Below are 15408 nucleotides of genomic sequence, written 5' to 3' on the forward strand. Positions count from 1 at the left end.
TTTTAATGCTAAATTAATCATTGATATATCTATTAAGTGAGATGAAAAAAGGGCAGAAGAAAAGTGAATAGAATAGAAGAATATACTGCTTTTATTATTTATTTTTTTATTGAATTTTGCAACTTCAGGTGGAAAAAACCATGGAAGTACGATTTTCCAAAGGGTTTTTAACAGGAAAACAATAGGTGGAAAAAACCACAGAAAAATCTAGTTTTTTTCCAGCCGGTTTTTCCACCCTTGGCAAAATTGTGCCAACCCTGGATTAAGAGATACCTTATTTCCAAAACCAGGTATCTCAAAAACTTCGGTTAGAGTATTTTCTTCTTTATGCGGTGTTGTCCACCCTGTGACGTGTTAATGATGCATCAATAGATTAAAAATTAAAATCTATCTAGATCGCGATAGCCGTTTGGACCCACATGGCCCCTAACTTTGGGACCTTGATTTGTTAGTAACCTCTGAGGCAGCAAATATAAACGATACGTTGATACATCGGGTTTGAAAATCTCTTTCGATCGCGAGACCCGTTTGGATCCTTGCGGACCCCTCAGTTTGGGCATTTGTTATCTCTGAACAGAGATGGGTAAAAACAAAATTTTCCGAGCTCACGCTCTTTTATATTGAGCTAGATGGCGGCGCTTGCGCTCACACTCGTACCCTTTTTGGTCTGAGACTGGAGCTCGACTCGCGCTCTTCTCTTTTTTTGCCGGAGAGGGGAGCTCGCTCTCAAAAATAGCTCTCGCACCCTTTGGAGCTCAGAGCGCGCCCACCTCTGTCCCTGAAGCCATAAATAAGGCGATAAATATAAGTGATACATCAATAGATAGGAAATTAAAACCATTCGCGATCACAAGTTTAATATGGCCTAATAGGGACCAGATATATTGTCATTAAATATATTTCTATGTCGATGGGGAACTACAATTACGGCTTAGGCAACTTGTTTATAAACAACATTGCAACAGCCCAAGCCTTTTTCACGAAAATACAGGGAAATTTAAACCACTTTAGTTCTAGCCTAGCCAACATCGCTATAAAGCTTTGTTTTCATGGTCTAATTTTCTTTGTGGAAAATTTTAGCCTTGGAGCAAGTGGCGGCTCGACGTGAAGTAGCTTTTTTTTCAATAGATGTCGCTAGCGTTGACATAAAAAAGGCGGTATTTATAGGTACCCCTCGCCGTGATTGGATCGTTTGTAAATTGGTCAATAACATGAATTATAAACAATATTTTTACACGGGATATATAATTTAGGTTAAAGCTTCCTTTGCCATAAATAGATGGCACCACGCTCTCCGCTAAAGTCGCGTTTCTCGAAGAATTTGATAGATTCATGGCCATCTATAATAACAGGGGCTTTTTCATAATACAGGTGGCAATGATAAAGCCGCCTTTTGCTTTAACAGAAACGGAATAATGTCAAGCGGATTACGTTTACGTCATTTTTCTGTTTAATTTTACGCTTCGCTATTTTCATGGAAAATATTTCGACCTGGTGCATTGGTGAAAGAAATGCAGGCGATTCCGCGAACACGACATTTATTGGTGATGAATATGTGTAGCAGAGCACATTTACCGCGACACTATTGGCTATTTAAGGCACACGTGCCATGACGTCAAGCGTAAAATCGATGATTGAGCGGAAAATATCCAATTCATTCTGCTAAGCGATTTTGCGCTAAAAGGGAGTAAAGCCCCGGCAGGGAAGGTCAAACTTCCACCATTACTCACTCGTGGCGCTAGAGTTTAGAACGTAGAATAAAATCGTACCGCTAGCGTATATTTCCCACAATGTTTCAAAACGCTTAGCAGAAAGATGGGATATTAGGATTTTGTTACTACGGTCTAGACTGTAGCGCCACGAGTGAGTTTTGACGGAAGCTTGATCTTGACTGCTAGAGCTATACAGCCTTTAAGCGATGAAAATCAACTAAATTTTTGCGCTCTCAATTCAATTACACAAAAAAGTTAGAAGCAATGGAAAAAATCAAATCGCTTCCGCTTCTGTTGTGATTTTCCCGATAAAATCGACCATGAAAACGGGGCTTAAAAATAAATGGAATGCGAAATTATTCGGAGGAAAATCCTTTTAAAAATCCTTATGAGATACTTTGGCTTAACGATCTTCGAATAAAATAAATAAAAGGCCTTTTAACTTTTAGATGTTTTAAATATCGTAGACATGGTCGACGTTTTAGCGGAAAACAGACACTGGACAAGTCAAGCTTCGGCGACACGTTTCTGCTTAATCTTACGCTTGGCTGTTTTCATTCAGTCCTGTTGGATTTGCGGTCTTTATTTGAGGCGAAAGAAAAGGGAAGCGATTTCTTGAACACGATGTTTATTCGTAGAAAATATACAAGATGAATAGCAACTCAAATTAAAAAATGAAAATACAGGCTACCGGTAATAGGCGTTTAAATAAATCATCCTCCAAGGAAATCGCCAAGAAGTAATATTTACAAGAACCAGGACCCGCAACATGTTGTTTATAAAGTGCTTGTGGAAATAATGGAAACTTTTCACCTGTAAACGGAACGTCGGGTTTTTCCAAGCCTTAATATGTCGAAAAAGCCACCTGGTTAAAAGGGAACGCTTGTTGCTACCGTAAAGGTGAAACATTTCCATTATTTTAACAAGCATTATATAAACAGTGACTTGCAGGTCCTGGCAATGATAGAAACGCCACTAGCTTTAAAAAGCAAAGATAATGTATAGTTGGTTACCATGGTAATATTAGGGATCGTACGGGGAGAGATTTTAGTCGGGGATGGGGTCGGGGACGGGGAGATAAAAACCCCGGAAAACAGGGTCGGGGTCGGGGTCGGGGTCGGGGATAGTTTGCATTTGTAATTATTAACAATAATTAAATTTTGAATGTAAATATTAATATGTAATTACAGATAATTTAGGCGCCATGGTATTATATACTGTGCCGATGTTCCTTAAAGATTATTTTAAAAAAAGTCCAAAAACAGTTGCACCCGACGGTCCCGATGTGTCGACTGCCAATAACTACAATAATTTAAAGAGAACCGGAGTGAACGGCTGTGCCGGTGACAATCATATACCAATCCTACCCTAAAAATAATGAGTATTGCCCAGACTCCTTTTCGAGCAAGCGCAACGAACACTGGCTGTCTGCATCAGTTTTTTTTATTAGTCTAGACGTTTAGAAAACGATAATATTTGTTTTTTCGAAAAAATAAACCCCGACTTTTTTTTAAAAACCCCGGGGTCGGGGTCCCCGTACGATCCCTGGGTAATATAACTATGGAGCTAATGTTTTCGGAGTCCCAACCGGAACTCTGTAAACGCTATTGACTATGCGAAAGACAAAGATTTAGAATCTAGGGTACGAGATCTGTATTATTTTTGGCATAAATTGTTTGCTGATTGGGCATTGAGTTGAAAGAAATCGTTTCTTGATGAACTGGATTATTTCAGGGGGATGGCAAAGAAACGTCGACACCTGACGAAGCGGATCCCGACGAGTTCCAGTTGACGGATTTGTGGTGCTTCAATTGTCGCAACCCATTCGACCTGGACAAGAGCATGACGACGGAGAACCCGAACTTTGTCTCGGCGAACTTTACCCGTGAAAACGAAAAGCAGTACGATAATAACCATTTTTATTATCAGAGTAGGTTAATGGCGATATCTTACCTAATATTTTCCTTTTGGAAAATTTACAATTTTATTGGCAATGAAATTCGAGGGAAAAAATACCCGTTCAATTTATTGCTATTCACAATTCTCAACTTAGAGTATTTTCCAGTTTAAAATGGAAGTGGTTTTCAAATACTCCCTCTTTGAACTTTATATGAAAATTTAACTGATTCTAATAATAACGTAAAATACCATAGAAAGGGAAGATATACTAAGCCTTTTCAGTTTAGCACATAATTAAGATGACAATGAAACTTTCTGCATCGTATAATTGACTCGCGAATAATTACGAATACTTCAATATGTAAAAAAAACTTTTAAACTATTTAACAATGAACAGCACAAATTAAATCGTGCATCGGATATTGGGTTGAAAGGTAATTATGATTGTGGCAATTGCCGGTATTATTAAATGGCTTGATGAAAACAGCTCGGTCGATTTGCGAGATCGACATGGGTTACGCGCCCCTGAGATCCATTGCTCATCGAGCTGAAGGTCATCAAATGCACGCTATTCTCATATCACAACGTAAAATCGGCAAACAGAACTTTTATATCCTTTGAAGACCACTACCAAAACGACCCCTAAGAGGCCCCTTAATCTGCCGACGTTTTTGGCTTCCAACTGTACATATTATACCATTACCATATTAAAATGATACTTGTTGTGATTGGATCCAATTTCATTTCTTGGTAATGGTTTTCTGATGATAGTTTAAAAATAGAATGTATTATATGCTCAGAAATATATGTTCAGGTATTTCTGATACCCAATATTTTAACCCTTGACCTCTTTAAATTTTCTATTCGTCATGCTTTCCAGGAAAAATTCCGACAACGAGTAAGTAGCTCGATATTTTTTAAACCGTAACTGTTGATAAAGAAACGCCATTTCAAAAATTTGGTAATGACCCTCATTACGAAAGAAAATAATTTTTCTATGCGTGTCGTCAAATATATATATATATATATATATATATATATATATATATATATATATATATATATATATATATATATATATATATATATATATATATATATATATATATTTTAAGCAAATAGCATTACAAGTAGCGGTTTAGGGAAATGGATTCGTATCTCGTATATAAATATATAGTGGTTTTACCAGAAGTATATCATTCTTTCGAGATACGAATCCATTTCCCTAAACCGCTACTTGTAATGCTATTTGCTTAAAATATATATAGATATTTATAAATATATAGTTGTTTTACCAGAAGTGTATCATTCTTTCGAGATACGAATCCATTTCCCTAAACCGCTACTTGTTATGCTATTTGCTTAAAACCTGTGCCTTCGGAAGTCCCCCCTGATTTTTTATAATTCGTTCTACAAGAACACATAATGCAGGCCGAAAATCTGAATGTAAAAATATGGTTTGAGACTTTTTATGGAATATTTACATTTTACACTGATAGACAGAATATTCCTGTAATATATATTAATAAAAGTAAACAAAATAGTTTCGAGGCCTCGAAGGTAGTGCTCCCAGACGATTTTCAGATAACAGTTGCGTTATTTGTACCGTGAAAATAATTGTGATAAATCTGATAAAAACTGATATCAATTTATCCTCATATTATCAGATTAGTTTATACGCATCTGAATTCATTGTACCCAAGCAGATTTCAGATGCCTCACAGTTTTCGATTTGATATATTCCCCGTTTAAATTCCTTTCGAAATTTTAATGACTGTTTACTTGTTTTTTATTATACATCTACTAAACGTACTTATAAGTCCAAACTCTAATTTCGTAACCGTTAGATCACGTGTTCCAAACACTAATTTTGTAGACGTTAGGTCACGTGTTCCAAACAATAATTTTGTAGTCGGTAGGTCACGTGTTCCAAACACTAATTTTGTAGCAGGTAAGTCACGTGTTCCAAACTCTAATTTCGTAAGCATTACTTTACGCGTTGCAAATCAAAATTTCGTAATAGTGAGAGCGCATGGTGATAAATTGTTCGAAATTAATATATAGGTTTTAAGAAGTACTGTGACACGTATCACCATAAAAAATTTCATAACTTTTCCACCTTTACCACCCGAGATACACGCGATTTACCATTTTTCCCTATGGAGAAAATTAAAAATGGTAAAAAACGTCAGGTAAAAAAAATACGTCGATGTGGTTCCATATCAGGTTTTAAGTAGCACTGTGACACGTATTACCATTAAAAAATTCATAACTTTACCACCTTTACCACGCGAGCTACACGTGATTTACCATTTTTTATTCCTAAAGTTGCGGAGATGCGGAGCAGCTTAGATCATATAACTTTTTAAACAAGGTAAACTAAGATGCGCGCGTCCTCGGAAACAAGGGCATTTTTTGCTTATAAAAGTTTTTCTAGTCTTTTTTTGAAAAATTAAATTTAGGTAGTCGAGAGTATAGTTCAAGGCACGTGTATATCAATTTTCAGAGCTGTATACCAATTTCGAACAATCCGGGTATATTTTGTAACCATGCGCTCTCACTATAAGCATTACTTGACTCGTTGCAAATCAAAATTTCGTAAGCATTACTTTACGCGTTGCAAATCAAAATTTCGTAAGCATTACTTTACGTGTTGGAAACCCTAATTTCGTAAGCATTACTTTACGCGTTGCAAATCAAAATTTCGTAAGCATTACTTGACTCGTTGCAAATCAAAATTTCGTAAGCATTACTTTACGTGTTGCAAATCAAAATTTCGTAAGCATAACTTTACGCGTTGCAAATCAAAGTTTCGTAAGCATTACTTTACGCGTTGCAAATCAAAATTTCGTAAGCATTACTTTACGTGTTGCAAATCAAAATTTCGTAAGCATTACTTTACGTGTTTCAAATCAAAATTTCGTAAGCATTACTTTACGTGTTTCAAATCCAAATTTCGTAAGCATTACTTTACGCGTTGCAAATCAAAGTTTCGTAAGCATTACTTTACGCGTTGCAAATCAAAGTTTCGAAAGCATTACTTTACGTGTTACAAATCAAATTCAAATCAAAATTTCGCAAGCATTACATTACATTATAAAAACCCTTATTTCTTAAGCATTATCTAACGTGATACAAACCCTTATTGTGTAAGCATTATATTTCGTTTTCGAAACCCTAGATTCGTAGACATTACTTTACGTAATGCAAACACGAATTTCGTAACCAGTAGTTATTTGTACGATGTGAAAGGAGATTCCAAAAAAAATAAGCAGTCACTTTCTATGATAAGACTATGGACGGAATATTTTGAAAAGGAAATATGATTAAGTAAGGGTTTCCGCCCCCAAAGTGAAGACGTTACCGGAATCTCTGTTTATTTGCCGAGATAACGACAAGAATGAGCCTTTTCTCTGCCGTAGGAAGATGTATGTATTTTAGGCGGTTATCCATTTTTCCTTAGAACTAGAGACCTCCCCTTTTGTAGCGATTGGGTTTGAGGGGGAAATCAATAAATGCATCGCGAGAAAAAGATGAAATGTGAAACTCGGATTTTTCCACTCCCGTAAATAGGAATTGATGCACGCGACGGGGATCATTTGGAAAAGAACGCGCTCAGACCGACTCCAGAAGCGTGCGAAAAAGACACCAAAGCAGACGCGATTTCTTCACCAAACCAGTCGAGGGACTTTGGAAACTTATTACTTGTTAAGTCGCGATAGAAGCGACCGCAGGTGGATACTTTTCATTTGTACTGGAACAAAAGGTGTACACCTTTTAAACTAAATTAAACTATTCGTTGTTCTGGCTTTATTTCAAATTAAACTTTTCGTTTTACTGGCTTTATTCCGAATTAAACTACTCGTTTTTCTGGCTTTTTTCCAAATTAAACCATTCGTTTTTCTGGCTTTATTCCGAATTAAACTTTTCGTTTTTCTGGCTTTTTTCCAGATTAAACCATTCGTTTTTCTGGCTTTATTCCGAATTAAACTTTTCGTTTTTCTGGCTTTTTTTCCAGATTAAACCATTCGTTTTTCTGGCTTTTTTCCAAATTAAACTATTCGTTGTTCTGGCTTTATTCCGAATTAAACTTTTCGTTTTTCTGGCTTTTTTCCAGATTAAACCATTCGTTTTTCTGGCTTTATTCCGAATTAAACTTTTCGTTTTTCTGGCTTTTTTTCCAGATTAAACCATTCGTTTTTCTGGCTTTTTTCCAAATTAAACTATTCGTTGTTCTGGCTTTATTCCGAATTAAAATTTTCGTTTTTCTGGCTTTTTTCCAAATTAAACCATTCGTTTTTCTGGCTTTATTCCGAATTAAACTTTTCGTTTTTCTGGCTTTTTTTCCAGATTAAACCATTCGTTTTTCTGGCTTTTTTCCAAATTAAACTATTCGTTGTTCTGGCTTTATTCCGAATTAAACTTTTCGTTTTTCTGGCTTTTTTCCAGATTAAACCATTCGTTTTTCTGGCTTTATTCCGAATTAAACTTTTCGTTTTTCTGGCTTTTTTTTCCAGATTAAACCATTCGTTTTTCTGGCTTTTTTTCAAATTAAACTATTCGTTGTTCTGGCTTTATTCCGAATTAAACTTTTCGTTTTTCTGGCTTTTTTCCAAATTAAACCATTCGTTTTTCTGGCTTTATTCCGAATTAAACTTTTCGTTTTTCTGGCTTTTTTCCAGATTAAACCATTCGTTTTTCTGGCTTTATTCCGAATTAAACTTTTCGTTTTTCTGGCTTTTTTTCCAGATTAAACCCATCGTTTTTCTGGTTTTTTTTCCAAATTAAACTATTCGTTGTTCTGGCTTTATTCCGAATTAAACTTTTCGTTTTTCTGGCTTTTTTCCAGATTAAACCATTCGTTTTTCTGGCTTTATTCCGAATTAAACTTTTCGTTTTTCTGGCTTTTTTTCCAGATTAAACCATTCGTTTTTCTGGCTTTTTTCCAAATTAAACTATTCGTTGTTCTGGCTTTATTCCGAATTAAAATTTTCGTTTTTCTGGCTTTTTTCCAAATTAAACCATTCGTTTTTCTGGCTTTATTCCGAATTAAACTTTTCGTTTTTCTGGCTTTTTTCCAGATTAAACCATTCGTTTTTCTGGCTTTATTCCGAATTAAACTTTTCGTTTTTCTGGCTTTTTTTTCCAGATTAAACCATTCGTTTTTCTGGCTTTTTTTCAAATTAAACTATTCGTTGTTCTGGCTTTATTCCGAATTAAACTTTTCGTTTTTCTGGCTTTTTTCCAAATTAAACCATTCGTTTTTCTGGCTTTATTCCGAATTAAACTTTTCGTTTTTCTGGCTTTTTTCCAGATTAAACCATTCGTTTTTCTGGCTTTATTCCGAATTAAACTTTTCGTTTTTCTGGCTTTTTTTCCAGATTAAACCCATCGTTTTTCTGGTTTCTTTTCCAAATTAAACTATTCGTTGTTCTGGCTTTATTCCGAATTAAACTTTTCGTTTTTCTGGCTTTTTTCCAGATTAAACCATTCGTTTTTCTGGCTTTATTCCGAATTAAACTTTTCGTTTTTCTGGCTTTTTTTCCAGATTAAACCATTCGTTTTTCTGGCTTTTTTCCTAATTAAACTATTCGTTGTTCTGGCTTTATTCCGAATTAAAATTTTCGTTTTTCTGGCTTTTTTCCAAATTAAACCATTCGTTTTTCTGGCTTTATTCCGAATTAAACTTTTCGTTTTTCTGGATTTTTTTCCAGATTAAACCATTCGTTTTTCTGGCTTTATTCCGAATTAAACTTTTCGTTTTTCTGGCTTTTTTCCAGATTAAACTATTCGTTTTTCCGGCTTTATTCCAAATTAAACTATTCGTTGTTCTGATAAAATGGCCACAGTCAGCCATTTTTGAAAAACTTTTATATCCTGACTAAATCCATCGAAGTAAAATGACGTCATAGGGCTACTCTTCTTACACTACTCCGAAATCCCAGAGGAAGTGAAAAGTATCTACATAACGTAGCCAGGATTACGGTTCGGGGGTTGGAGGGATGCACAAATTACAAAAAAAATATTTTATTATATTATATTTTAATATTATAATAACCAAAAAGAATTGTAAATACAATCATGCATTACCGGGGAGGGGTTTTTGTAGGGGGCTCACTGTGTCACGTTTCAATCCAAAAGATTATTCGTTAATGACGTATTTTGTCGTTAGATTTATGGTATCCGATCGAGACCGATTTTTCACGCCTGCGCAAAGGAGTCGAATTGTTTGGGAGATTTTGATGAGAACGTCCTACGAAATAGACGAAAGAGCCAAATCCGGAGGTCAGTATATTGGGTGGGGGTTTTTCAAAATCGAAGATAATATAAACCTCGTACCCTAGATTCGAAAAACCTGCCTCGCGCGTAGTTAATAGCGGTTACCCACTTCCTGATTCCGTAGTTACCAAGGTAACCAGCTAGATAAGGCCACGGCCAACTTTGATGACGGGCTGTTCGCGCACTAGCGCGTCATCAAAGTTGGCCGTGATAGGACAGTACAGCGACCGATGGAGGCTGATTTTACGGAGGTCACGCGCCGGAAGTGGGTAAACGTTTAGTTACAAAACCGTCAATCAGATAGCTCACGGAGTTCTATATTATCTTTGCCAAAATGTACTTTTCCCCCGAGTTTTTCGGTTAACGGTGATAGTGAGTGTAGGGAGCTGTACAGTTGTCTCGCGTGGCATGAAGGGCTCGCTACCACCCTCCTACGCATAGCAAACCGGACACCCGAATTAATGGATGGCTTTGGGCCTAGGGTATTAGCCTAGCTTATAATTATTATTCTTATTAACTTTAACTTTTCGTATATTTTATTCTCCACCATTATCCCTCTATTTGTATTTTCGCAGCTTTTTTTGACACTTTTACGGACTTTTCTACCTTTCTGCGGGTTTTCTTATAATTCTTATTAAGAACGCGTAGCAGTAACTAAGAACACCATCCCCTGCTGCCATGACCTAATACTTTTCACAATGGAGAAGCCCTAAATATTTGTCTGTAGCGCCATCTGGACCATACAAAAGAAGGATTTATTTTTCCTCACTCTGATTGGAAATTAAAAAATGGGAAGATAGTTATTTATATTAAAATCTCAGACTGAACAATAATTATTTATAATTACAAAAATGAAGATAATAACAATAAATAATATTAATAAATTATGATTTAATTTTCCTTGACTGGTGTGTAAATTTAGGCACAAGAGGGCGGCAGTCAATTCCCAGAGTTTGAGAAATATAACTTCATGGTTCCAGCATGGTTCCAGTATTTAATATTTTCATAGTTCCTATTTACTTCTATGGGTTCTTATTAAGACCTTGATTGAAATGCACGAAATTAAAAGATGATTTTTACAGGCGTTATTAGACTGTTGGCGGAGGACGTTTACAAGGCTGCTTTTCCATTACATGACGTAATTAAAATTTATTCTCAAACTTAAACGATAGAAAACCCGCATACCTTAAAGATAAAATATTAACCTATACCAGACGGTAATGGATCAAAGTTATCGAATATATTTTTCGATTTTGTGTTGGATTTTGGGATTTCGCCATTTCTCGATTTCTTGTCGGATTTCGGGATTTCTCGCCGGATTTTAAGATTTCGCAATTTCTCGATTTCTTGTCGGATTTCGGGATTTCACAATTTTTTGATTTTGTGTCGGATTTCGGGATTTCGCAATTTCCCGATTTCGTGTCGGATTTCGGGATTTGTCGCTGGATTTCGAGATATCGGGATTTTGCAATTTCTCGATTTCGTGTCGGATTTCGGGATTTTGCAATTTCCCGATTTCGTGTCGGATTTCGGGATTTTGCAATTTCCCGATTTCGTGTCGGATTTCGGGATTTTGCAATTTCCCGATTTCGTGTCGGATTTCGGGATTTTGCAATTTCCCGATTTCGTGTCGGATTTCGGGATTTTGCAATTTCCCGATTTCGTGCCGGATTTCGGGATTTTGCAATTTCCCGATTTCGTGTCGGATTTCGGGATTTTGCAATTTCCCGATTTCGTGTCGGATTTCGGGATTTTGCAATTTCCCGATTTCGTGTCGGATTTCGGGATTTTGCAATTTCCAGATTTCGTGTCGGATTTCGGGATTTTGCAATTTCCCGATTTCGTGTCGGATTTCGGGATTTTGCAATTTCCCGATTTCGTGTCGGATTTCGGGATTTTGCAATTTCCCGATTTCGTGTCGGATTTCGGGATTTTGCAATTTCCCGATTTCGTGCCGGATTTCGGGATTTTGCAATTTCCCGATTTCGTGCCGGATTTCGGGATTTTGCAATTTCCCGATTTCGTGCCGGATTTCGGGATTTTGCAATTTCCCGATTTCGTGCCGGATTTCGGGATTTTGCAATTTCCCGATTTCGTGCCGGATTTCGGGATTTTGCAATTTCCCGATTTCGTGCCGGATTTCGGGATTTTGCAATTTCCCGATTTCGTGCCGGATTTCGGGATTTTGCAATTTCCCGATTTCGTGCCGGATTTCGGGATTTTGCAATTTCCCGATTTCGTGCCGGATTTCGGGATTTTGCAATTTCCCGATTTCGTGCCGGATTTCGGGATTTTGCAATTTCCCGATTTCGTGCCGGATTTCGGGATTTTGCAATTTCCCGATTTCGTGCCGGATTTCGGGATTTTGCAATTTCCCGATTTCTCGCTGGATTTCTCAATTTCTCGTTTTCATGTCATATTTCTGGGTGTCGTGCCCGATTTCGAGATTTTGAAAAAATGTCCGGATTTCTTGGAAAGTGTACGGGATTTCTTTGAATGTCGAGAAAGTTAAAGAAAAATGCCACTTACATAACAGCTCTATCATAACTTCAGTTTATTCAGTTCTGCTTATACGTGTTTATGTCTAAAGTCGAAATAAAATTAAAAAAATGTAATTAATGATAATTTTTGTAAAACCAAGTTGAATGCAAGAGACTAGGCTATCTCGTATCTGAACCCCGTTACCTAGGCAACAGCAAGGTTTCAACTTTCAAGAGTCGAGAACCAAAATAAGATATGACGTTGCAAAGTGCATTATAACAAATAGGATATTATTCGTATTTCCTCGAAGTGGCGGATTTTGGAAGCTGATAAATAGAATTGGGGAAGCAGTCGATATTTTAACAGGGTTTTCATGCACTTATCGTTCTTTTAAATCAAAAGATGTTTGGCAAAACTATTTTTCAATTACTGGAAAACAGGGTTGCCGTAATTTTGTTAGGGTTAAATAAATAAATTAGAGCCAAAAATGCATGGAAACACCGTTGGAATATCGTTTGGTCCGCAAATTTTATTAATCATCCTCCAAAATCCTCTACTTCCAGGAAATAAGAATAACGTCCATCAGGAGACATGACTGGTCCATTTAATATTTAAAGAAGTTTAATTCCCAGAATTTATGAAAATTAAAGATGAGGGTCTTTATAATAACGTAAGCAGCGGTTGAGTAATTAGTGGGAAATTTAATGCACACTTTCGATTATTTCAGGGTCCATGGGGAAAAGAAGCCAAAACAACGGAAAACCCAAATGAAAGACACGTTCGTATCGAATATTTTGTACTCGAGCTTTTAAAATATTGGAAGGCTTATTTTAAATTGGCTTTCCAAGAAATTTTATTACGGATAATTTATAGTTATATTTAAAAAATATTGAAATGCTTATTTCAAATTGGCTTACACATTGTTAAGATGAAATATATTAGTTCAAATATTTTATAATAATAATAAAATATTCAAAGGATTATTTTAAAATAACGTTACATGTGAAATATAAGTTTCGTACGAATATTTTGAGTTATGTTTTGGTTTTAAATATTGAAGTGAAATACAAATATTTTTAGCTATGTTTATAAAATATTCAAACTGTAATTTTAAATTGACCTTTGAATCGTTGTTATGAAACACGTTTTAGTAGGAATATTTTACAGAAGTATTCTATAAATATTGAAAGGCTTATTTGAAATCTCCAAAACATACCTCATCATGTTGAACCCACTGAAAACAAATACTTACACATTATCGTGTAAATCCACTTAATTTTTCAATTCACCTTAATTCAAATATTGCATGTTTCTAACATGAATTTTGATGGACCCTAAGTTACCTAGTAAAACCCATTTTGATACTATTCCCACTGAATCCATTTTAGCTTTCTTGGAAAATGGCAACCTAAAAACATTTTGGTTTTTGATTAAACCCACATTTCCAAATCGATTACAGGGATAATGTATTTCGTCAAACCAAAAGCGACATAAGACCCAAAAGTGTGTCAGTACGGTATAATGTTTAATGAGAGCTTGTCGCGAAGTAAAAAGAGGGAGTGGGAGAGGGGGTTGAAATTACGTCATCAAAATTGGAAATTTCCTCCACTTCAGCGCCGCCGAGTGAGGCGTTTTAGAACGTATGTCTTCGGGAGAATAAATCGAAGAGATGAAATCCCGACAGACCATAGACTAAATATACCGTTGCTAGTACTATTCCAACTAGTAGGTTATGTAGTCTATTGTGAGACTAGCTCTCAGTAAATATTTTAACGGACGCAAAGGTAGAGTTGACATACTTTTGGGTCTTATGTCACTTATGGTCAAACTTATGCCAATATTCAATCAAGTATCAGTTACAAAAATAATTTGACCCTAGGATAAGACCAACAATTTTCACTAGAATAAATTGTTTTAAGCCATGAAGTCGTGTTATTTTATTAAGATTATTTACGTGGCACAAGGTCAACAACGGTAAAATTGTATTATTATTATTATGTGTTTAATTGGCGTGTTTCTATCAGGTTCTGTACACGCAGTGGGCTCGTCCCGCCTGTTGGTACAAGAAACAGCCACTGTTCATGATCAGGAGATACTTCGGCGAGAAAATAGGCCTGTATTTCGCCTGGTTGGGCTTTTATACCGTCATGTTGATCCCAGCGGCTCTGCTCGGATTTTTCATCATGCTCTACGGCGTCGCTACTATGACCACGAACGCTTCGACGTGAGTTCACCCACTTGCATTTAGTTGTTTCAATCATGTTTTATTTATACCAATAATATATTTATTAAAGTAGCTCTGGGGTTTCACTTCGGAAAATTGCTACCGCGCTGAATTTTTGAATATATTTATTAAAGTAGCTCTGAAGTTTCACTTCGGAAAATTGCTACCGGGCTGAATTTTTGAATATATTTATTAAAGTAGCTCTGTAGTTTCACTTCGGAAAATTGCTACCGGGCTGAATTTTTGAATATATTTATTAAAATAGCTCTGGGGTTTCACTTCGGAAAATTGCTACCGGGCTGAATTTTTGAATATATTTATTAAAGTAGCTCTGTAGGTTCACTTCGGAAAATTGCTACCGGGCTGAATTTTTGAATATATTTATTAAAGTAGCTCTGTAGTTTCACTTCGGAAAATTGTTACCGGGCTGAATTTTTTCAGGCATAATATGTAAAATGTCGAAAGTCCTCATCATTTGGCTAAAGTCTAATGACTTTGTGAAGCGTTTATAGTGTACCGATAATCGTTGTAAATTATTTTTATTTACTTAGTATGCACTTGGAAGAATAAAACCAGTATACAGGAGTTGCGGAGAGCTGCGAAATCGGTTTCGTCAGTGACCGTGAACTCGCGCGAGACGGAAGGGTTCAAACGCGACTAGCGCCAACTGCATTCGGAATTTTGCAACTATTATCGTTTTATATCATTGTTTTCGCGTCGTCTGGTTTGTTTTGAAACATTTCTAAATTCTTTGCGCCTTTTTGCAAAATGACTCGTATTTGCTTGGAGGAATAAAACAAACCAGACAACGAG

General features: G+C 36.1%; 1 protein-coding gene across 3 annotated transcripts in view; it reads left to right on the forward strand.

Annotated features, from left to right (window-relative positions):
* Positions 1-15408, forward strand: part of LOC149956054 (anoctamin-5-like) — a 94770-nt gene that overhangs the window by 52630 nt on the left and 26732 nt on the right. For 2 of the 3 annotated variants that reach the window (XM_090165389.1, XM_090165387.1), the window contains exons 6-11: positions 3447-3613; positions 4492-4509; positions 9784-9896; positions 10973-11028; positions 13099-13149; positions 14396-14595. In XM_090165389.1, the coding sequence (XP_090021515.1) occupies positions 3447-3613; positions 4492-4509; positions 9784-9896; positions 10973-11028; positions 13099-13149; positions 14396-14595 (605 nt within the window). The remainder of the gene's footprint in view (positions 1-3446; positions 3614-4491; positions 4510-9783; positions 9897-10972; positions 11029-13098; positions 13150-14395; positions 14596-15408) is intronic. The other variant, XM_090165388.1, reaches the window with a different exon arrangement.

This window comes from Leiobunum rupestre, chromosome 2 (assembly GCF_980474605.1).
Source record: "Leiobunum rupestre chromosome 2, qqLeiRupe1.1.hap1, whole genome shotgun sequence".
NCBI classification, from domain to species: domain Eukaryota; kingdom Metazoa; phylum Arthropoda; class Arachnida; order Opiliones; family Sclerosomatidae; genus Leiobunum; species Leiobunum rupestre.